At 41.7% G+C, this 23,168-nt stretch overlaps 1 protein-coding gene across 5 annotated transcripts in view; it reads right to left on the bottom strand.

Annotated features, from left to right (window-relative positions):
* Positions 1 to 23,168, bottom strand: part of VGLL4 (vestigial like family member 4) — a 121,153-nt gene that overhangs the window by 36,919 nt on the left and 61,066 nt on the right. For 3 of the 5 annotated variants that reach the window (XM_077325684.1, XM_077325681.1, XM_077325683.1), the window contains one exon: positions 1,610 to 1,799. The exons of the other annotated variants lie outside the window; for them this stretch is intronic. In XM_077325684.1, the coding sequence (XP_077181799.1) occupies positions 1,610 to 1,799 (190 nt within the window). The remainder of the gene's footprint in view (positions 1 to 1,609; positions 1,800 to 23,168) is intronic. 5 annotated transcript variants of the gene reach the window in all.

Genomic DNA, 23,168 nt, shown 5'->3' with positions numbered 1-23,168 from the left:
CCCTTCTAATGTTTTCTAGCTTTTATTTCATGACTCAGGACTTTATCTTTTTCCTCACAAGCATCCAAATTATTTATTTTATTCATTCAATTTGTATAACCCCCCTCCCAGCAAGCTGGCTCAGGCTAATGTACAACACCAAAACAAACAATAATTAATACCAAATTAAACAACTTCAAAACCATTCAAAATCACAGCTATAACTAAGAGCAGCCTCATGTATAGCTATTATTTCCAGCAAGGTCCCTTTCAGTAGGTCTATTTCCAAGTTAAAATGTTATTGTGTGGTTTGTTTTTTAAAGGCAATAGATGCATAAAGGGTGATTAGAAATGGTGAATTCAACATAAGCCCTATATGTAAAACATACACACACAGCTCAGCCTTTCTGTTTTGAGAGTTTTTATTGCGTTGGTATTAGAACCCTTACATTTGTAATAAATTCCTGAACTGCAGTCTGCAAGCTTCTGACTAACTCTGCTGTGATTTATGAGAGGAGGGTGAAGTGCCTCAGTCCACATCTTATGACTGAACACAACAATCCAAAGCTGAATGGCATGTGTGGAATGTGGAGTGCTTCTTGAGCTAAAAGCAGCAGGGAACAGCATACAGTTATCAAGCTGGCTCTCACTGAAACACTGCAATCACTTCCTCCAATAAGGAATGAAAGGAATTCTCTCAGTTTCTACTTCAGGCCAACCATAGCAACATTCCTAGGAATTATAACAAAAAAATAGATGGAGTTTTCCTCCTTTCCAGCAACCCATATTTTACCTGAACAGCAAAAATACCCTTGTTGCCAAGTGAAAATGAAAGCACATAACTAGAGTTTAGAGTTTGTGGACAGACCAGCTGTCAGTACAGAGTCTGTTAAGCAGCTGTTACTAAATTTCCTGGCCTCAAAAAAAAAAAATGTGAAGCATTTTTTCCTCCCAGGGCAGGGAGACTTAAGGCGTAGGAGATTACTGCAAGGAAAAGTTAAAGTGAATAGGAATGGTATTTTTAAATATACCTAACTATTTCCTGTCAGCAGAAGCCAGGCTATAGAGGAAAACATGGTTTTAAAGTACCATGTTCTGTTATGTCCATAGAAAAGAAGCAAAACCTGTCCCAAGTAATGATTTAAAAATGCATTATTTTCAACTTGACAAAACAAATAAAGCTAAAAATGGTCATAGCGCAACATCAGAATGTCACACCCACTTCTGGGTGCAATATATATCCTGATGATGATATGCCACATGATGCAACTAGACATTACAGAAGTCACAGGAATGCCACTCAAAACAGAAGCCCTGTGTCAAGTTACCCTCCTCCCAACTTATCAGTAGTAGCATTTAGGTGTGATGCACCATTATGTCACTGAACATTTTCCTCTTGCAACATCACAGAAAATGGAGGCGAATGAAGAGACACAGAATTTGGAAGACATCACTACATATTAAGTGGGGAGAATCTGACAAGTGGATGCCATTTGGTGGGTGTTTTCTCATGTGTTCTGTATCTCTTTAAAATCTTAATACATTTTTAAAGAATAAAAATGAACATGTTAGGCACAAACAATCATCAGACATAAAAGTCAAAACAGCCAAAGGAAAATAGAAGACTTACAGATGGGGACTGAACATTCGACTCATTTTTGAGACATGTTCATTTTCACAGTCTAGGTCATCATCTCCTTGATCCATGCTGAACTTCCTCTTGCAGGGACTGATAGGGGGTGGCCCTGTCCTATGGTTGGTTACACCACTGGATACTGGAAGCGACTGCATCCTGGGTTCCCCTCTTAGAGCAGCTTCACCTAAAGGTGTAGGAGAATTATTTTTTTTTTAAAGAGAAGGGATAAAAGCAAAAAACAAAAAAGGCACAAAAGCCTTGTCGTTCCTGCTTGAGACATTTTAAAATGTGGTTATAAGTGGAACATTCATTTTCTTAAAATAAGAAATGACTGTTACAATCCAAATGCTTCTTAAAATACAAATAACTGGACTATAACACCAATTTATTTAAAAGGCTTGGGGAAGAACAGCTGACTCACCTCAGGTCCCCTGAAGGACAATAAACTGACCTATAATTTTAAACAGCATTCTTATTGGCAGATATTCAATTTTTCACCTGCATCGAACAATATTTTAATGATCAACTTAACATGTTCATATTTCTCATAGTTCTTGTTCACTTTCTATCAACTCAATCCAATATTAGGAACTGAACTGATGCGCAGCCAGTGCCGTGCCGCAGGGGGGTGGAGAGGTGCGGGTGTTGGCGCACCTGCATGTGTGTGTCTGCACCTCTCCCCCCCCCCCCCTGGCACTGGCTGCATCATGAGCAAATGGCCAACCCTAAACAATGGTGGTTTTTCATGTGTTTCGTACAAATAATGATTCTAACAGGAAGCAATATAAATAAATCATCCCCTCTGTACATTACAATGTAAAACAACCATATGAAAGGTCTGTGTTGACTAAGTGCCAACTGGCCATAATGGTCATTTTACTGACAAAGATTTATTTCTACTGGAATGCAAATTTGGGGGAAAAGCAATTAAAAAGCACATGAGTAAGTAAATAACTGTCACAGTTTAAGAAAACCTTTGCACTATCAGTCAAAGGCCCTTTTCACATCATGTTATGTACCTGTGGCTCAATGGTTGGGAAGCAGTTTTTTCTCCCTGCTTCCTCACAGCCCTGTGGCACAGTCCTGTGCCCGCTGAGTTGTCCATGACCATTCTGTCTTTCTCAAACTGACTTTGCCGCAAGGCTTTGAATTGTTGCTGTGTGGGTGAAACAAAATCTGGATATTCCTCTACCCTGAATCAGGAAGTTCTTTTGCCTTTTTAAAGGACAACTATCAAGTTCTCTGAATTTTCAGTTTTGTTGATGAGAAATTTAAAAAAAGGTGTATCTCTGCAATGAAGGCGTTAGGGAGGTACTTTAAAAAAATCTGTGATTTCAGAGATCTTTATAAACAAATTCCTATAACAATATTTAGCTGCTAATTTAAAAAACTAACTTGTGACATGAGGAAGGCCCTCACCACTGCCAGAGACAACATCAATGAAATAATGGAGGGGGGGGGCTGCCATATGGAAGCCCTATTGCCATTGGGCTGCATCACTACCCAGAACAGCAATGGAGAAACTACACAACGAAATATTAGTCCTGGACAACTGCTGCTGGAGATGCTGCTGCTTGAGAGCCTTATCAGGGCCAGGCCAGGACTGCAAGTGGGCGTATTTGAATCTAGACCTGGAAAGTGTACCTCAGAATTCCTACAGTTAGTGGCTTGAGCTGGAAATAAGTCATTCATTGCAAATTTATACCAGGTCTAAGTGCCAAACGTTTAATCCCAGGAGCCATTTTACACCCTTATTTTCTTCTCTATTAAGAGGCCATTGAGAACCATACACATATGTATTAACAGAGTCTACTGTAACTTTCTCAACTTTTTTTTTCATTTAGAAACCCCTGAAACTTTCTTCAGGCTTTGAGAAACTCCAGAAGTGGCATGATCATGCCAAATATGGTTGGGAAGCACAGCTGTGTACACACCCACCTGGCGCTCATCACTGGACATTTTGGGAGGGGGGTCAACATGACTATATATGGTCATATCACCCAATACATGTTTTTAAAAAAACGTTAAAACATCCACTTGGAAAACCCTTCCAGGGCCATCGAGAAACCCAAGATTTCATAAAAGCCTCTATTAGACCAAGTCCCAGAGTCCGCTGTATCTTATCAGACTACATCCCAGATCCTGGGTTTTCCATTTCAAGCCCTAAGTATCTGGTAGCAAGTAGCATAGTGCCCAGAATATGAACATTCCAATTAGCAGTGTGGCTAAAAGTTGCTGATAGAACTATCCTCCATGAAATGAGTCATTTTTAAAGCTTATCACTATTTCTTAATTATGCAGTGTATGGCCCATTTCACACACAATAGATAATGCACTTTCAATGTGCTTTGGCAGCTGGATTTTCCTGTGCAGAACAGCAAAATCTACTTTTAAAGTGCATTGAAAGGGCATTATCTATTGTGTGCGGAATGGGCCTATGTGGAGAAAACTACACTCTCTGATATCCCTTGAAAGTCTCCCAATTTTACTGAGTGACTCTTCATTTTCTCATCAAGTGAAAATGTCCCCTTGGCTCTCTTTACAGACACCTATTATGTATTTCCTAAACTGTTTCCTCAAAATTTTCCAAACTGGGAAGACTTTGCCTCTCAATAACCTTTCTTAGATTACAACGTGAGGCCACTGTAGTGCATTGGTTACTGTCAGACTAGGATCTAAGAAAACCAGGGCCCAATCTTGCTGGGATGGACATAGCCTAACCTACCTCAGAATTTTTGTGATAACGTGGTACAGGGGAGCATGATGTTACTTGCTTCAAGTCCCCAATAGGCAGGGAGATCCGCAGGTTATTAATGAAATAAATAAAACTTTCTATTTTATCTTTTCTAAGATGGGACAACCAGAATTTACATAATATATTGCATGCAATCAAACCACAAATGTCTTGTTAACTAGCTTATATGTTTAAAAAATTAAGTACAAGAATAATTGAGCTATAGTCTTGAGTTAATTTTAAATCAGGCAGTCATATTAACATTTACTCAAAAATAACTGTTTGTTACAATTGTTTCCAAAACTGTAATGTAGCCTCCCCACAACCACTGTGAAATGATGGTCTGCTCAAGACTACTGTATGTACCAACGGATTTTTAAAAATCTGAAATATTTAAGTATAAAAAACAGTCAACTCAACGGAGTACATAAAAAAATATAGTATTAATAACACCAAAATGTGTAAGCTGGTCTCTTAAAAATACTTCCAAATCAAATAAAGATATAGGGCACCTCAAGCCACTAGCATTCCCTGAAGTTCATCCTCAAGAACCAAACTCATCACCTGACTGGCTTTTCCTAAAATAATTACAGCAGGGCAAGAGAAGCCCACTTCTGTCTTGGCTAGCAAGCAAGAACTGCTCACACCTCTTTCATGTTGAGACATGTAAGCCTTAAAGAGAAGAGCTGTTTTTTTGTACTCCGCTTTTTACTATCCAAAGGGAGTCTCAAAGTGGGTTACAATCATCTACTCTTTCTCTCCCCACAACAGACACCCTGTGAGGTAAGTGAGGCTGAGAGAGCTCTGAGAGAACTATGACTGGCCTAAGGCCACCCAGCTGTCTGCATGTGGAGGAGTGGGGAATCAAATCTAGGGCAGTTCTACACATTGAAAAAAAATAGCATTAAGCAAGCAAAATGGTGTAATGCTAAAAAAAATAACACCCCTCCAGCCATTCCTCACCTTCTGGCTCTCTCGCTTTTTTCTGCCTCCTTCTCGCGTTTCTTAGCACTCGGTACGCCTGCTTAAGATGGTGGAAGAGAGCAATGTGTATTACCCGCGACTCTCCTCCACCTGTCAATCAATTCAGGCAGCCAATCACCTTTCTCCATATTTTAAAGGGCCCGTGATGCCAGCTAATTTTTTTTTAAGTAAAACTTCTCGATTGTGATACTTATGCATCTGATCATAGATGTGTAGTGCCTTTTTAAATGTCATCCCTTTTGGAATCATGAGCTTTGAATATTGTGAAAATTAATCTTGAGACCAATTTTTTTTTGGGGGGGTGACTTTAGAGAGGCATGCTTTGTGTTTTAATTGGGGGGGGGGTTGCTTCCCCTGAACGATTTAATGCCTGTTAGTTGTTCCAGGCACTTTGCTTCAAAAAAAAAAAAAAACCCGTCCCTGGGAGAAGGGAGGTGGGTGCAAGGCCAGGAACTGGAGGCAGAGATAGTGTTTCTTTGGCTCCATACATTTCCTTAGCGTGTGGCTTGCTGGTTGCTCTCCTGTAGCTCACACTTTTTAGCTGGGGGAATCCACTTTATGTGATTCCCCAGCTAGCACTTTAAAATGGAGGATATAGCTACTGGTTTCCTGCTTGGATGGTGGATGTTGGCGACGTCATTCAAAATGCCGAAAATATGGCATCTGCAGACAGTAAGCATTACACTATATTTATTCGGTGCGGAATGGCCCCTAGTTTGCCAGAGTACATGCTGCTGCTCTTAACCACTACAAGCTGGGTCTCAAAGCCTCCAAAACTTCCACAAACTCAATTAATAGGGAAAAGGATTCTTTCTCCAGGAAGCTAGAATACAGAGACAGCCAATTAAACTGATGGTCAGGAGATTCAGGATGGTGAAAAGAAAATACTTCCTTTATCAATAAGTGATTTTATTTATTTTTATTTCTTTAGATTTGTAACCCTGTCACTGGCCATAATGATGGTACAAGACTGGAGGACTTTAAAAGCAGATTAGACAGATTCATGGAGAACAGATCCATCAATGGCTGTTGGCCATGATGAATAAAAGGAATCTATACATACAGAGGCAGAATACCTTGAATAAAAGTGCTAGGTGGCAGTATCAGGGGAAGGCCTTGACCTTTATGCTCTGTGTGTTGGCCCTCCAGGCAAATTGTTGGCCTCTCTGTGAGACACTTTGTCTCTGCTGGACAAAATAGAAGAAGGAGGAGGAGGAGGAAGAGGAGAAAGAGAAGAAGAAGAAGAGTTGGTTCTTATATGCTGCTTTTCTTTACCCAAAGGAGGCTCAAAGCGGCTTACAGTCGCCTTTCCCTTTCCTCTCCCCACAACAGACACCCTGTGAGGTAGGTGAGGCTGAGCCCTGATATCACTGCTCAGTCAGAACAGCTTTATCAGTGCTGTGGCAAGCCCAAGGTCACCCAGCTGGCTGCATGTGGGGGAGTGCAGAATCGAACCCGGCATGCCAGATTAGAAGTCCGCACTCCTAACCACTACACCAAACAGGCCCACTACACCAAAATAGATGACTGATCTGATCCAGTAAGGCTCTTCCTATGTAGCTTGGCTACAAAATTTACAATATGTCAAATCTGGTCATACAACTACACTTCTTTAACTAAATGTAATCAACCAATGAAACCAGACCAATTCCCAAGTTACAGTACACACACCACCAAACGGTTTAAATTTAAAGAGGGCCCCTCCCCTCCCCCCTTTAATGACTTGAAACTGGAAAAATGCACAAGGTAAGAATATTTGTAGCACGTCATACCGAAGAAAGTAATTGCTTCTACTGCCATGTGTTTTCATTTCTGAGCTGACATATTATATAAAAAGTAGATCTGTTTACTATAAGCAACAAATACTATTTTGTTGTGAAGGGAACCACCAGGGATTCATCACCAGTATGTTTACAAGTAAAAAATAAACATTTGTTAATTTAGCAGGCAAGATATAAACTAGCAAATATTAAACACACCACAAACCATGACTTTTATTCAGGACTCTGGCACTGAAGCTAAACTGTAACTTTCCACCTGAACACTAAAACCAAAAGTTGTGCGCTCCATAGTCACCCAGTTACTTGGAAGTCAAACATTCAGCCATCCTGCTGTGTTAGCCCACAAATTAAATTATGACTGACTACTTCTCTCCCACCTTCCACCCTTCCTTTAGGAGTAAAAGAAAAAAATAGTTATAAAGTGGAAGATTACAAATCTGTAGTAGTATTTTATATCAATCTTTAATGCTTTTCAGCAGTGGTCCCCAACCTTTTTATCACCGGGGACCACGCAACGCCTTTTACCGAGGCCCGGTGGGGGGGGGTAGTTTACTCCTCTACTCTCAACCACTGCCCTAACACTCTCTGATTGCTATGATAATGTTAAAACATCCCTTCAAAATAGGATACAGACACGCCACAACAATGAACATAAGGAACATTTTATTTTCATGGAAATTTTAACTCATGACAATGACAAATCAATGGGAACCCTGAGCTTGTTTCTCTGCAACGAGATAGTCGTGATAGGAGTGATGGGAGACAATGACACCCAAAGTGTGTTGTAAAGGGCCGGGGGGGGATGAAGTAAAGGGCCGGGGGGGGGGAGGCGTCCTTCAGGGCCCACCTCCAATTAGTCGAAGGATCACATGTGGTCCGCTGCCCACAGGTTGGGGATCGCTACTTTTCAGTTGAAGTCAGTCCCCAAGATTATTACAGGAACATGAAAATCAAATTGTACAAAATATACTCAAATGTAAAAGTCATGAAGAATCATTAGGAAAGTTCTGGAAAGTTCTTGTCAGTTCAAAATCTCACATAACTCAGCACAAAAAGTTAAGAGGGCTTAATAAAGAGGGTTTTAAATTTTGCCATTTGTGTACCCAGAACTGTATTATAAAATTACAACATCAATTCTTTTAATTTAGCAGACCAGATGCAATCAAGTTATTCCCAAACTGTAAGAAGTGGTTCACTCAATTTTATAATGTTGTTGTTGTGTTGTTATTATTTACTTTGAGAGACCAACTGGCACCTACTTCAAAAGTTGAAGTCTTGTTTACTTGAAGCAATTGGATACTTCCTACATCATCCTATTTCTATGCTGAAGGTCTCCTTTGAAGTCTTCTGATACTTGAATAAAAACAGTCTAATAGGAATGCCCATTATCCAACTTAGACATTACTTAATTGTTAACAGAAATACTGTTTAGTGCCACCGAGCAGAATCTCCTGCCACACCCCAACTTTCAGTCAATTAAATGCCATGCAACTGTTCGTTTCAAAAACAGTGCTAAACAGTTAAATGTACAATGTATCCCTCCAGCTAACAGCTACTACAGGGGTAGCATTTGCTGGCAAGGGCTCATGGGAATTGTAGTCCATGGACAGCTGGAGGGCCACAGTGACTACCCCTGAGCAACTACCTATATCCCTTCAAAAAGGATATGTGGGTTTGTGTTCAAAGAGCATGAACAATAAAAAGCTCAAAGATGCTTTGGATTTTTTTTCCTGCTAAACCATAACCAGCTAAATACGCAATTGCTTCTCCATTTGTATGGCAGAATTTCTACTAAGGTTCAAAAGGTCAGCTTTCACAGGCTGCAGATACCAATACAGCCTATTCAAGTTTCCTTTTCAAACATTTCAGAGTAGAAGGGGCTGCACATTTGATTGCTAATTTCACTAATTTCACTACGAGACCCCCACCCAAGGCCAAGAGATGGAGGACCGCTTCACATGCAGAACAAAATAAAGTCCCCCAGCATGTGCATTTCTTTCTTTCACATTCAGCTTTTGAAGCCTTTCTCTCTGCGCAGCAATCAAGTTTTAGAAAGGAATAGAAAAACCACAGTTCAGACTACCAAAACAAAACACTATTTCACACACGGCATTTGTCTGTCTCTGTCTGACCACATTCTATGGTAACCAGACTGACATCATCTCACTGGCAAGGTAACCCACCGATAAAACAAATGTACTTAAAAAAAATCCCCAGAGCCATAACCCAAAGTCTTCCAAATTCATTACTGTACAGGCCAGTGTCTGGCCTACAACAGAATTGCACACAACGAATGCATATTCATTGCACCACTCAGAATGCCTCTTTGTTTCAGCAAGCAGCTGGGCTGGGGCACAGCATATCTGCATCTCTCAAATAGCTCAGCTTATAGCTCTATTCATCAACTCCCCCCCCTCCCCCAAGATCTGGAATGTTAGGCAACATGATGAAGTATAAACAAGATAATCAGAGATAACCATGTGACGTATTGTCTGAGTATAGTAATAGTACCAAATCAGCATGGCAATTCACTTACAAGTTCTCTGAATAAGAAGTCCATATAGTCCAGAGATAGAAAGTTTCAGATCAGGGACATTTAAAATCCTGCATTTCTTTTCTTAGTCTGACATTTCTCTCCCCTCCCCACAACTTTTAAAACTTGGGTATAAATTGATCCTTAATCCAGTCTCCACAATCTCCTCTTATTTAGCAATTCAAATGTCTTGGCCAAAGAAGACTGTCTTATTACAGTGGAAGGCTGATTTTTTTTTATGTTAGATTAAAAAGATGGGCCTATGACTCCCTGTTTGCCTCACACCCCACGCACATTAGGGAGCCAAGGGGAAAGGACAGGGCAGCCCAAGTTTATTGACTTTATTTGCATGCCCACTATCCACATTTAAAATAAAGGACGGGCCCAGCATCTTTACAAAGCGCACGTGAATAAGGAAGCTTCGCATTCTTGCCCCTAACCTCTGTATTTTTCAAGATCAGGATTCCAAGATCTCTGAAGCAGCATGACACCCACAGCCATGGTTACCATGACCTTTTTTGTAACTCTGCCCACTTAGCCTAGTCCATGCAGCTGCCATCACGCTTTATGGCACTGGTTTTATTTGTAAGCTGCCTCAAGCAGAACTCTGGAGAGGGGTGATATGTAAATTCACCAACTAAATAAATATTATAAAGGAGCCAATTTATAATGAGTGCATTTATTGATACCCCCCTTTTCATCCCAATAAGAATTTAAAGCAGCTTAGAACGGTACACTCCATTCCTCCATTTGTTTCACAGATTGGCCTAAGGCTATTAGAGAGCTTCCACGGCACAAGCGGGAGGTTGAAACCAGGCTATGTCCGCTATATCCTGTCAGTTCTCAGTGTAGTTGTGTGGCTAGAGTGGGCTAGACCCAGGAGCCCTCTGTTTGGACCCTCACTCTGACATGAAGTTCACAGGTTGATCACAGGGTTGTGAGCCTGAAGACTGTACACTTCAGTACGTACTAATAAATTCATGAGAATGACAATATGGAAACATATAATACCCGCATTTTGTTTAATGTGGTGTCTATAGGAAAGCTGAAAACATTAAATTCCTGCAGAGTAACTTTCTGGGGGTTACTTATAAAGGAGCAGAATGAAAATGACAAGTTTGAGTCCAGTGGAACCTTTTAGACCAGTAAAGTTCAATCCTGGGTAGAAACTCTTGCATGCATGCACACAAAAGCTTATACTCAGAGGTAAACTGTGTTGGTCTTATAGGTGCCACTGGACTCAAACTGTGTTATACTGCTTCTGTCCAACATGGCTATCCACCTGAACAATGACAAGAGTAGTGTCTTAATAATGGCAAAAAAGTTCTGCAGTTCTGTAAGTCTGTACAATTCTGTATGTCTGTCGCAATGGATTTTAAGATTAAACTGTTAAGGATATTCAAGTTTTGTAGTCATGAGTTTATGTGGAATGACAGAAATGATGCTCAAAAAGCGTTACTGCTGAAGCCTTGTTTGTGAAATAATCTTCAGGGGAAACAAATTTCTTTTGATGAGTACACAACTAAAAAGCAAGGTTTTTCTTCAGCCCACTTGATGTGCAACTTTTTGCAAAATACCACGGCCTAATTTTAATCATTTTGACCAATTCTAGAACGTCCTACGGACTTTGTTAATGTATAAGCCAAGTTAAGAAGAATTAAATTAGTTCAGTGTCTCTTCTTAAGGTCTTCAAGATTCTATTTCACACAGTTCTTCATATTTAGGTGTTCCAGCTTTAAGATGACATCACCTGAATGTTTTGTTCAGGCAGAGTCTGTGTATGAATTTGACTGCCTCATCTAACTATTGCAATATGTTCTTGTGCAATCTATTTGTTAAAAAGATTTATATTTTATACTCTTTAGCATGTGTCCAAGGCAGCCACCTGTATGCAAATAAGGGGAACAAAAAGACCCATGTCGAATTCCAGAGTTCTTAATGTGTTGCATAAAGTATTTCAGCAGGAATTACTAAACTAAGCCAAACCAGTAATTGGGTTTTAGTTTTAAATGTAAAGTTTTTTGTTACATGATGGCAATCACATGTACAGCTGGCTAGGTGGACAGAGTTAAGAAAAAGTCATGGTAACCATGGCTAGTTCTGGCTATGGCGATAAACCTGTGACTGGATGCTATATGTGCATTTAGGAAACTACTTGTGGCACGGAGTGGTAAGGCAGCAGACATGCAGTCTGAAAGCTCTGCCTATGAGGCTTGTAGTTCAATCCCAGCAGCCGGCTCAAGGTTGACTCACCCTTCCATCCTTCCGAGGTCGGTGAAGTGAGTACCCAGCTTGCTGGGGGGTAAAACGGTAATGACTGGGGAAGGTACTGGCAAACCACCCCATATTGAGTCTGCCATGAAAACGCTGGAGGGCATCGCCCCAAGCGTCGGACATGACTTAGTGCTTGCACAGGGGACACCTTTACCTTTACTTCATGGAAATGGCTAGGCTAGAAGTCTGCTCTCTGATATCTCATTTTCAACATGTGGAATTTGTATGGCAGGACCCTAATTCTGTTAGCCTCTGCATGTTACAGTCTGGTACCAATCAGGCTTACCACAGTGAAATAAACCATGCTTGTGCTTATAATATCATTTACTACCAAAACAATGGATACGGGATTCACATTTGAGGAAAAAATGTACACATGAGAAAACAGAGGCCTTCATGTTTGAAGCAATATCTTAATATTGGCCAGGCTTGGAATGATGAACTTGGAAAATACCCATGATCACAAAAAACAATCAAACATTTATTATTGTGTTTGAGTTTGTCTTACCTCTGTATTCTACTTTTAAGATTTTAATAGATTGGGTACAGTAACAATTAGCATTATTACATTAATTAATGAATAAATCACATCATCTTTACACCGCCCGTGGCGCCACGGGCGCCACGGACTAAATAAAGCCATAAGGGCTGTGTAAGAGGAGTTAGGGCGGGCTCGGTCCGGGATGAGGAAGGGTGCCGATTGGCCCCTTCCTCTTGATGGACCATCGGCCGAGCCAATTCCCACCCCACTCACAAGGAAGCAAATGAGAGCCGCGCAAAGCGCGGCTCGCAGTTGCTTCCTTGCCGGCGGCCTGACGCCTCGGAGGCGCAAAGCGCCTCCGACGCGTCAGCCTGCCGGCCAGGGAGCCCCCGGCAGTCGTGTGAAGCGTGGCTGCCGGCGGCTCCCTGTCCAGCGGCTTGGTGCGGCGAGAGGCGCGAAGTGCCTCTCGCTGCGTCAAGCCGCCGCTCAAGAAAGCAACTGCGAGCCGCGCGAAGCGCGGCTCGCAGTTGCTTCCTTGCTGGCGGGCTGACGCGACGGAGGCGCAAAGCGCCTCCGACGCGTCAGCCCGCTGGCCAGGGAGCCCCCGGCAGTCGCGCGAAGTGCGGCTGCCGGGGGCTCCCTGCCCGGCGGCTTGGCGCGGCGAGAGGCGCGAAGCACCTCTCCCCGCGTCAAGCCGCCGCTCAGGCCTTTGCTGTAAAGCCGCCTCCGCCCTCAAGCCTCTGCCGCCGCCGCTCAAGCCGCCGCACAAAATGGCCGCCAGCCACAAGACGCAGCACCGGGTAAGACATCTTTTGCTCTCCCACTGCCTCCTAGCACCCATTGTATTTAGGATACAATGGGCTTTTTTACTAGTTACAAAATAAACCAGTGGCATCAAAAAAGGATGAAACAGCTTAATATTCTTTTTTTAATCTCCTAACCTAGACCACAAGCAGGCTATACAATAACCAAAAATATTTTTAAAGAATTAAAAGACTAGGTAAAGTCTTGCAGATACGCCAGCCTTTCTCAACTTTTTTTATCGTTGAGAAACCCCTGAAACATTCTTCACTTTGAGAAACCCAGAAGTGGCGCGGTTGTGCTGAATATGATTGGGAAGCATAGCTGTGTATATGCCCATCCTAGGCCCCTTCCCACCCCTTCTAGCCCCATCATTGGCTATTATGGGAAGGTGGGGGTGGATTGACATGACCATGTATGTTTAACATAATTTTTAAAATATATATAAAAATGAATTAATTCCCACCAATTCAGGAAACCCTTCCAGGGACATCAAGAAACCCCAGGGTTTCACAAAACCTTGATTAAGAAAGCCTGGCCTATAAATTTTAGATCTGACTTTCATAGATCCTTAAATACATATAAGTGCAAGACTGGGGTAATTGGACAGCTCATTTGGCAAAAAACAAAGGTTGGTTCCACAATAGGCTGGGAAAAGCCACTCCCAACCCAACTATGAAGGCAGCAGCAAGTGGGATAGAGGAGTGTAGGGTCACTGTCCATGTGCAACATCCTTGCGCTATCGCTGCTGGCACCACCCCTCTCCAGAAGTGCTAACCTGATGAGACACTTGCCAGCTATCTATATGGCCTGGCAATTTCTCTTCTGTCCAAAAGCTTTAACTGTTTTTGGTGTTTGTTTTTAAAATAAAACACCCCTGTTAAGCAGCTAGCAGGGGAGAGGGAAATGCGAGAACTTAGTGCCTCCATTTTGAAGACAGCAGTAAGCACAGCCCTCTCTAAGGATGGCTGCAGGCAGAACTTTCACAGGGACACTCTGTCTGCAGCTGGCAGGCTGTTTCCCTTTTAAGTTGGAACAAAGGAGATTTGACTTTGCTGAAGCTTAAAAGGGGAAATCCTGGGAACCCCAATAGTCATGCTCAGGACAGAGCACATCATCATGCAGAAACTCCCCAATAAAGTGGGAACAGTCAATCTTTACAAACTGGAAGTAAAATCCATTGTTTCAGTTTCAAGCAAATGCAACCTTAAGAAATTCAATGCTTTGATTGTTGAGAATGAATTCTTTGCTTTCAACATCTAGAATGCTAAAATAATCCCTGCATTTTGTGCAAATAATTAGGATGTGTAGGAGTCCCATTTTAACATAGATGAGAACTTGGAGACTGCAAAAGAATTCTAAATTTGTGTTCAAAACTGATCTTAACAGAGCCTTAATAAGACCTCTATGATTAAAAAAAAGTTTTCAATGGACACACTAATTTTTCACTTCAGTATTCAATACATTAGATATGCAGTTCAAATTACCCCTGCTTCCTAAAGGCAAAGCATCACAAAATCTCAGCCTTTTGCTATTAGCCAGTAAAGTGATTTGTTTGAAACACAAGACACAGGGAAAGTGAACTGATCAAAGGTGTCTCTGTCATTAACTGAAAATGATCAAGGCTTATTGCTGCCCTTATACTTCAAAGACAAATTTTTGCAAGGGTATAGTTACAACAGGAAAATCAAGTTAGATCTTCTGCTAATAGCAGTATCATGATGTTGTTGTTGTTATGTGCGAAGTCGTGTCCGACCCATCGCGACCCCATGGACAATGATCCTCCAGGCCTTCCTGTCCAGTATCATGATAGGCTAGCAGTATTCAGAGATATTTGCAATGCATCTATTAAAATATGGAAATATCTTATATTTTATACCACTGAGTACATAGCTGATTGTTGCAAAGGAATATTAAAGATATTTAAAGTGCATTTGTTACCAATGCAATTTTAGAGAGGGCAGGCCAACACGGGGCCTGCAATAGCTGAAATGAGTCCTTCTGAAAGGGAAAAAACTAATGCTGGTTGGGTACTGAACAAGCAACCTTGGATGCTGTATAAAGAGGCTAAGACCTTCAAGCCACCATTTCCACTCCTCGGCTGCTTTTATTAATCAAATGAACTGAACAAAAAGACTCCCTCAGTGAAACTCTAGAAAAGACACGCTACATGGACAAATTTGTTGGAGAAGAAGGGGAAGTGATGTTGCACTTCCCTCATAACACTGGAAAATCAGTTTTCTCGTCTGGGATGCACGTTAGGAAAAATATCTGAATTATACGACTATGAAATAGCTTAGAAAGCCCCTAAATCTTCAGTACAAGACTGAAAATAAACTCTTTGCCTGACAGCCAGTGTCTTAGTGCTAGCCTTAATGGAAAAGAGTCTGTACATGGAACATTTCTTACAGCAGCATTTCCCAACCTGTGGGTCACAAAGCCTGTGGAAGTGGATCCCAGACTTTTGCAGTTTTATTGATTTGTGTCTGCTGTTGTTGTTTTGTTAAGTGATTCACTAACCAAGTAAATTTAGACTCCTGGGTTACCATAACAAAAAGGTTGGAAACAACTGCTTTATAGAATGTCATGTTTAGAATTTTACCACCATTTTATTTTTCTTTTAACAGACATACTCAAGATTTTATGAAATGCCTTAGTCACTTAGCTATGACAACTTTCATTGTCTCTGTTCTTTTCCAGATAATTGCTGCATGTACTGCTGTACAAGTAAGAAACAGGAAGCATTTGCTTGGATCACAGACAATTGTTAAACAGGGGGTGGAGAGCTGCCAGATAATACAGCTACAACTCTTAACAGAGGAAAGAGCTTGAACAAAGAAACTCTTCCTGCCCCCCAGCAAAACTCCTTGCACAAAGGTAATCTCTATAAAACTTCCAAAACCTACTGCAAACTGATTTAGCAACAGTCTCAAAGAAGCAGATGTGACTGAATTATGAAGCAATTCCTAATGAAATGATTATTGAGTTATGAACCCAAATAAAGCATTTCTAATCAAATTAGTATTAGGCAGGGAAATTTATGTTCATTAAACTCACTACGCTAGATTGTTCATACTCACCACTGAATGAATGACATTACAGGAAAGTGATCCAAATCGATAATCAAATGGCACTTACTCCGGAGAACTCAGTGGTCATCTTATCTAGAGTTCTTGGTAGGAACTTAAAAAACCTGAATCCTGCCCAAAAAATGACAAGCTGAGGGAACAGGATCTTATATTGACCAACAGATGATTGCTTTGCCAATCATGAAAATGTGGCACAAACACCAACATATTACAGCGTTCTGGCAGTGGTACATAAATTTGTTCACCAGTCACCACAGTGAATGTCTCTCTTTTTCTGATGAGGATGAGATGGGAGCATAAAAAGAATGAAATTCTTCCTATATTTTTAGTACCAGAAAAGAAACATGATTAGTTCTGAACTCAAATTCCTGTTAGCTTCCAAGACCAGTCAAAACTTATTAGCCCCTGCACTTTGGTGTAAAAGTCCTGCGACATGCAAGAAAAACACGATCATCAAGGTTTGCAAAAAGAACCCATGCCTGTACATTTTAGACATGGTCCAATTGGTAGTCTCTCATTTATTTTTGGATTCACCTGATGCCCTTATTAATCAGTTCTGGAGCTAGTGTGATCTACTGGTTAGAGAATCAGATTAGGATCTTGGGGACCCAGGTTCAAATGGAAACCCACTGGATGACCTTAGGCCAATCACTCTCTGGCACTCTAAACTACCTCACAGAGCCATTACTGTAAAATGGAAGAGGGAAGAATGATGTGTAAGCTGCTATGCAGGGTGTAATTATGTTACACTAATAAACAAATGATTTATCTGTTGGTCATTAGCTAGAAAGGTAATATGATCTTTACAAACCAAATCAGAGATTATTCTAGATGTTTATACTTTTATTTGATAGATTCAAAAAATATATAGGAAATACTCAAAAGCAGCGAACAGGAAACATTAAGAACATTCAAATATCCCAAATCAAACCCTTGCTGGAAATTACAATTTAAATACTCAGCCCATACTCCTAATATATATCACTGAGGAATGTAAAATCTTTTAAAACTTCTATGCAAATTTAGGATTTATTTTTACTGAGTATCTGCAATATCTCATTAATGCAGCAACACACTGCGTGTAAAATACCAGCAAGCTGCAACTGAGTTATATGGTGATCACAGCAAGGAGCTTTTAAGGCAAGTGAGAAGCAGAGGTCATTTGCCATTGCCTACCTCTGCAAGTGTCTGGTGAAGGGAACTTTGACACCTGAAAGCTTATACCTTGTCAACTCCTGTTGATATCTAAGGTGCTACTGAACTTAAATCTAACTGCTCCTCAAAAGGGTCTTCCTTGATGACTTCCCTTGGGCCCATTATGCACAGCCACCGAAACAGCGATTGGAAACAGCGATTTCCACATGGAAAACGTGGAGGGGGAAGAAGCAAAGCAAACTGCTTATGCACGGGACGGGACGCAATGGCGGCAAAACCCAGTGTAACCGATTATGCATGCGGTGACTCCGGGACCGCTTCTGGTTGTGACCTGGTCACCCAGAAGCTCCGCTTTCTTCCACATTCCGCTAACGCGGCTTTTTTGGCGGCCTGCACCGAATCTGCGGCTGGTTGCAGCTGGCCCCGTGCGTTATCAGTGATTTTAGGCAACGCCATTCCACCCCGAATGCGGACCTTCCACTCCATGCATAATGGGCCTTACAGGAACCAACCCTCTTAGCTTCCAAGACCTAATGAGATCAGGCTATACCATGCCGCCTTCTCACGCTCTGTAGCTCCTACAATCATCTCTTTGCTATTACACAAGACCAATGTCAGACTTAAAGTACGTTACCAACTCCTACACATTCATCAGTGGCACATCTACTCAATGTGCGCATGAGCAAAAGAATCCTGTTAATACTACAAATGTAGGAATTGACAACACACTGCTCGATGTGCACGTAAAGTCACAGAGGTATGTTTCTTTTATACAGCCAGTGTCACTTCTAACTCAGACTTGTAAGGGCAACCCAGTGTCACATACAGAGATACTGCATTGGTGCAACTGCAGATATCCAATCTGAATTGTTCAATGGAGCAATCAATTTCTCACACCTTGTTGCAATTCAGATTTGTTCACAGAAAAGGGAAAGAAAAATCTATGATTAAATTAGGCAACTGAGATTAAGCTCCTTTCATGACATTCTAGAAACTGAGAATTGCTGGACAAGATACCTGGCTTTTAGAAATATTAGTATCTTGACTCACCGATATGATGTCATGCTCCTTTTTTCCAAACATCTTTTACTTTTAGAAGGCAAGAAGTCCAGTCACAAGAGCCATGACTATATTTAGTCAGACAAAATTCCTGCTAACAGTTCTAAAATGCAGGTCATCTACCTATTGTCTAGCCATGGCTAAGCAAAGCAAATATCAAAATAAACATGTACAAGAAATGCAGGAATGACCTTTTCCACATGCTTTGGTCCATGATTGTTTCCTTATAGACTGCACCTTTCCCCTTAAAACTCTGCAGTGAAAGGGCCAGACTATGACTTTTTAAAAAAACCAACAACTATGGGAACTATGGCAACAGATTATTATAACATTAATAAGATCTAGCAATTCCTGTTTTATATTTTAATTTATAGGTTGCCCGTCCCCACAAGTAGGCTTGGGGAGGCTCATAACATGTCCACAGTTAAAAACATTGATATGGGAAAAGTAGAGGAAGGCCTAGAGTCCCCATGTGTCCTGGCCTCAACCATAGGTCTAGTGGAAGAGTACCATTTTACAGGCCCTATGGAACTTTACTAGTTCAATCAGGCCTCAGGTTTCAGTTGGCAACTTGTTCCACCAGGCAGGAGCCAGGGTGTAAAAATTCTAGTTCTGGTCAAGGCCAGTCAGATTTCTCTATATTTGCAGGTCATAATGTTCTGTGGGGGAAGTACCAGAAGAAGGGCTCCTGTAGGGATGCAGGGCCCAGATCATGTAAGGCCTTAATGGTTAATATTAGCACCTTGAACTTGATCCAGAAATCCACTGGCAGCCAAGGGTCCCCGTCAGGATCCGTGCAGCTACATTCTGTGCCAGCTATTATTTCTGGATCATAGCCAAAGGTAGGCCCACACAGAGTGAGTTACAGTAAGCCAGGAGACCATCACATGGATCACTGTGGTTACTTAGGTCTTCTGGGGCCAGATAGGTTGCTAGTAGCTTCACCTAGCATAGATGATAGAACTCCAGACAAGCTACACTCATGATTTATTTTTTTATTATTAGACTTATAGACCGTCACTCTCGGCCCAGCTGTCTCGTGGTGGTTTACAAAATGTAAAATATAAAATAGATATAAAAAACCCCTTACAGTAGATAATGGCATGATCAATAACCTAACTCCTTTGCTGACATACAACTCTGATGCTCGCAGTCGTTAATTCTCCACTGGATGACCCTAAAGATGTTAGCGGGGGGGGGCAGATTGTAGATGAGAGGGAGGGACCCACAGATTTAGTAACTCTGATCACTGCCCTGCCCTGGCCTCAACCAAACTCTGGCAGAAGAGCTCAGTCTTGCAGGCCCTGCGGAACGCAGAGAGCTCTGTCTGGGCCCTTAGCTCTTCCAGGAGCTTATTCCACCAGGTTGGGGCCTCCATAGCAAGGGAGGCATCAAAGGTCATCCTCAGATTCCTTAAATGGAAGTTATAAGAGGCCAAGGCAATGAAAGTCCATGAGAACTGTTGTTTGGATATTGCACTGATACTGCAAATACCTCTGCACTTGCAGCAGCAACAAGAACACAAAAAATCATTGCCAGGTGGAAGCAGCCCAAGTGCGCAAGAGTTTTTGAAATCTGAATTCATTAGTCAGAAAGATTATTTTTTTAAATGCTTGCTCTGTTTTATATTTTGATATATGAATAATTCACAATCCAACAAGTATGTGACGAATTAAGGACCAGACATCTCAAAATTTTTAACAATAATTAGTGCCAAATGTAGATGTACGCATACTTACTACATCCAAAGCTTATGTCAGAAGTGCTGCAAAAATGATTTTACTGACAGCCACAGTTAGGAATCTTGAAAGCTTTTGGTGTACAGCAAAAGGTTTTGGATTTGGAAGCCTGGGTTTTTATCACTTTTCATAATTAAATCTTTGTGTTATGCACAATTTTCTCCCTTCAAATTGTAGCCTGCTGTCTAGACTCAAAACAGTCAGGAGTTCTTTAACTCTGGCTTGTGGTTTCAGTGTGTTCAGCATGAAAACTGTGTATGTCAGCATTCTTCTAGCTGGCTCCATGTGATTTAATTTAAGCCAACCACAGAATGACTGTGATAGCTTTTTAAGATGCCACAGCATGCAAGCTAGAAGACTGGGGTGGGGGTGGGGTGGGAGAGTTGAACAGCAGCAATGCATACCAGATGTCAGTACAAACATCTGAATTATTAAATTCTGGCATACACAAAGAATCTCCTTGCTATGCTATAAATATCTGCATGTAATCCAAGGACCAATATATTTAAACTCAGTTTGTAGAAATCATGGCACCACCTTTTTCTCCCCTTCATTACACAACTTTCTACATATTGCATACCCATGGAATGTCCATTCTCAACTGGAGCAGGCAAGGAAATGTTCAAGTCACAATAAATCTGATCTCCTCCCCACACACACAAGTTATCTCCATGAAACAGATCAGTAACCCCTGATCGACTGAAAGTCCAGTTCTAGAGCATATTCTGCTAACAGTCCATCACTGATCACACAAATAGATAACCTTCATTTAAACACCCTCATTCTGTTTCTCAAAACTGAGCCTGCAACGTACTTATTATTAAAAGATAATATTGGATTGATTTCCATGGTAAATGGAAGCAATACTGGTACATCTCAAAAGACCATGCATGTCAACTCTACTTCAACTCTAAAGGGTTACTTCCAGGATTACAATTAAAGACCAAACAATATTCCCTTGTTTCATCCTATCAGCACTCATTCATCCCTTCTACTCCAATACTATAGAAAGGGGGTAAGGAATAACACACCTATAGTGCTTTTCCAAGTCTTGCAACGCAATCCTACATGGAGCTATTGCAGTCTTTTTTTCTGCGATCAAATTGCAGCCAATTTATTATGACCCCATAGTTAACAAGACATGAGACATTCAGAGATGGTTTGCCATGGCCTGGCTCTGACTTCCTTGGCAGCCTCCCAGCCAAATACTAACCGGGGCCGACTCTGCTTCTGAGATCTGACAAGACCAGCTAGCCTGGCCTACTCAGACCAGGGCTACTCAGGCCATTTAAACCATACTTGGCTGGAAGTAAGTCTGCACAGGCTTGAAATTACCATTTCAGCTACCATTATTTCCAATAAAATATCTAGTTTTCAGGCTTAGCCAAAGGTCATCTAGATCAGTGGTCCCCAACCACTGGGCCGCGGCTCCCTCTCCCCGCCCCACCCCCCACAATGAGAAACTTCCCAGGCCGCAAGCAAATCGGCTGCTAAAGCGTCCGATTACCTTGCGGCCCCGCAAGCTTCTTTCTGTGGGTGGGGGAGGGAAGCACGGCCGCTGGCGCAAACGTGATGTGTGGCAGGTTAGCGCATGTGCATTTGCGCCATATGCTGCAATTTTGTGCGCGCATGCGCGAAAGTGCCGCACATGTGCATTTGCGGCCCCACTAGGAGGGCAAATGCGCACGTGTGTAATTGCCGCGCATGCGTGTTTGTGGCCACGCATGGACCTGCTGCGTATGCACGTTTGCTCACGGGCTGCCGTGCATGTGCGGCGCCCGGATCGCCCTCCCTCCCACCGGTCCGCAACCTGAAAAAGGTTGCGGACCACTGATCTAGATAATAGTTAAAAAAGAGGCCACTCCTCCAAAGAGATATCAATAAAGATACCAACAATTTGGTGAAACATCTAGGAGCGAATGCCAGAGCAAAAACAGTACTGGACATACCAGTCCTGAACAGAGAATTCAAAAAACTTCCAAAATAGAGGTCAACCAGATAAACAAATGTACATCTTGCTGAGGTCTATACAAAAAAAAAAACCAAGAGTGTATCTGTTCAGAAATTATAACCTGGATTAAAGAGTTCCCATCCAGACCCAAAGGAGTTTCAGCAACTGGTTTAGAACTTCGGGCCTAGACTGGGTCACAATTTTCTATATATCTATCTAATCTATGGTATTTATATACCGCCTTCCCTGAAGGCTCAGGGCGGTTTATATAAAACAAGAAACGATACAGGTAACTCCATTTATCACCAATAACAAGGTGATAACAATAGCATTAACATAATAACATTAAAGAACGGTGGGAACTGCAACGAGGATCAGCTCAACTCATACTGAGGCATAGTGAGTTGGGCGGATTTGTAGCTCCTCTCTGGAAACATGAAAAAATTGAGTATTGACCTAAAGCATACTGATTTAAAGTAATCAGTTCTATAATCCCAAGCTCATGAAGATGTTGGAGCTTGAAGAACTTGTTGATACTTTGATTGGAAGACAGAGGAGACTGAAGAAACCTTCTTGGAGGAGGTGAGGTGAATTCTACTTGAAGACCCAAGCTGGAAAGACCGAAGAAAATCGCCCAGAGGACCCACTAATCCTGAATAGACTGTATCCACTGAATGTTGAATTCTTGCAGTTGACTTCCCACCACCTTAGGAAAGAAGGGTCCAGTATTGCCTGTGTGGGAACTAGATGCTGAAGGTTGGAACCTGTAGCAAGATTTTTTAATTATCTTCCTTGTAACGATTCCCTTGAAAAGTAATATGCCCTGAAGCTCAGGCAGAAGGAGACCACAGTAGCACGAATGAACCTTGCTGAATCACACAAAGGCCAAGGTAGTTATCAGCTGCAAAATATGATCTTCTCTGCCCTTAGGAGGTCAGAAAGGGTGGGGGGATATTGGAAAACTTTCTTTTT

This window comes from Paroedura picta, chromosome 3 (assembly GCF_049243985.1).
Source record: "Paroedura picta isolate Pp20150507F chromosome 3, Ppicta_v3.0, whole genome shotgun sequence".
NCBI lineage: Eukaryota > Metazoa > Chordata > Lepidosauria > Squamata > Gekkonidae > Paroedura > Paroedura picta.
The sequence above is the reverse complement of the archived record's forward strand: the minus strand, read 5'-3'. Positions and strand labels throughout refer to the sequence as shown.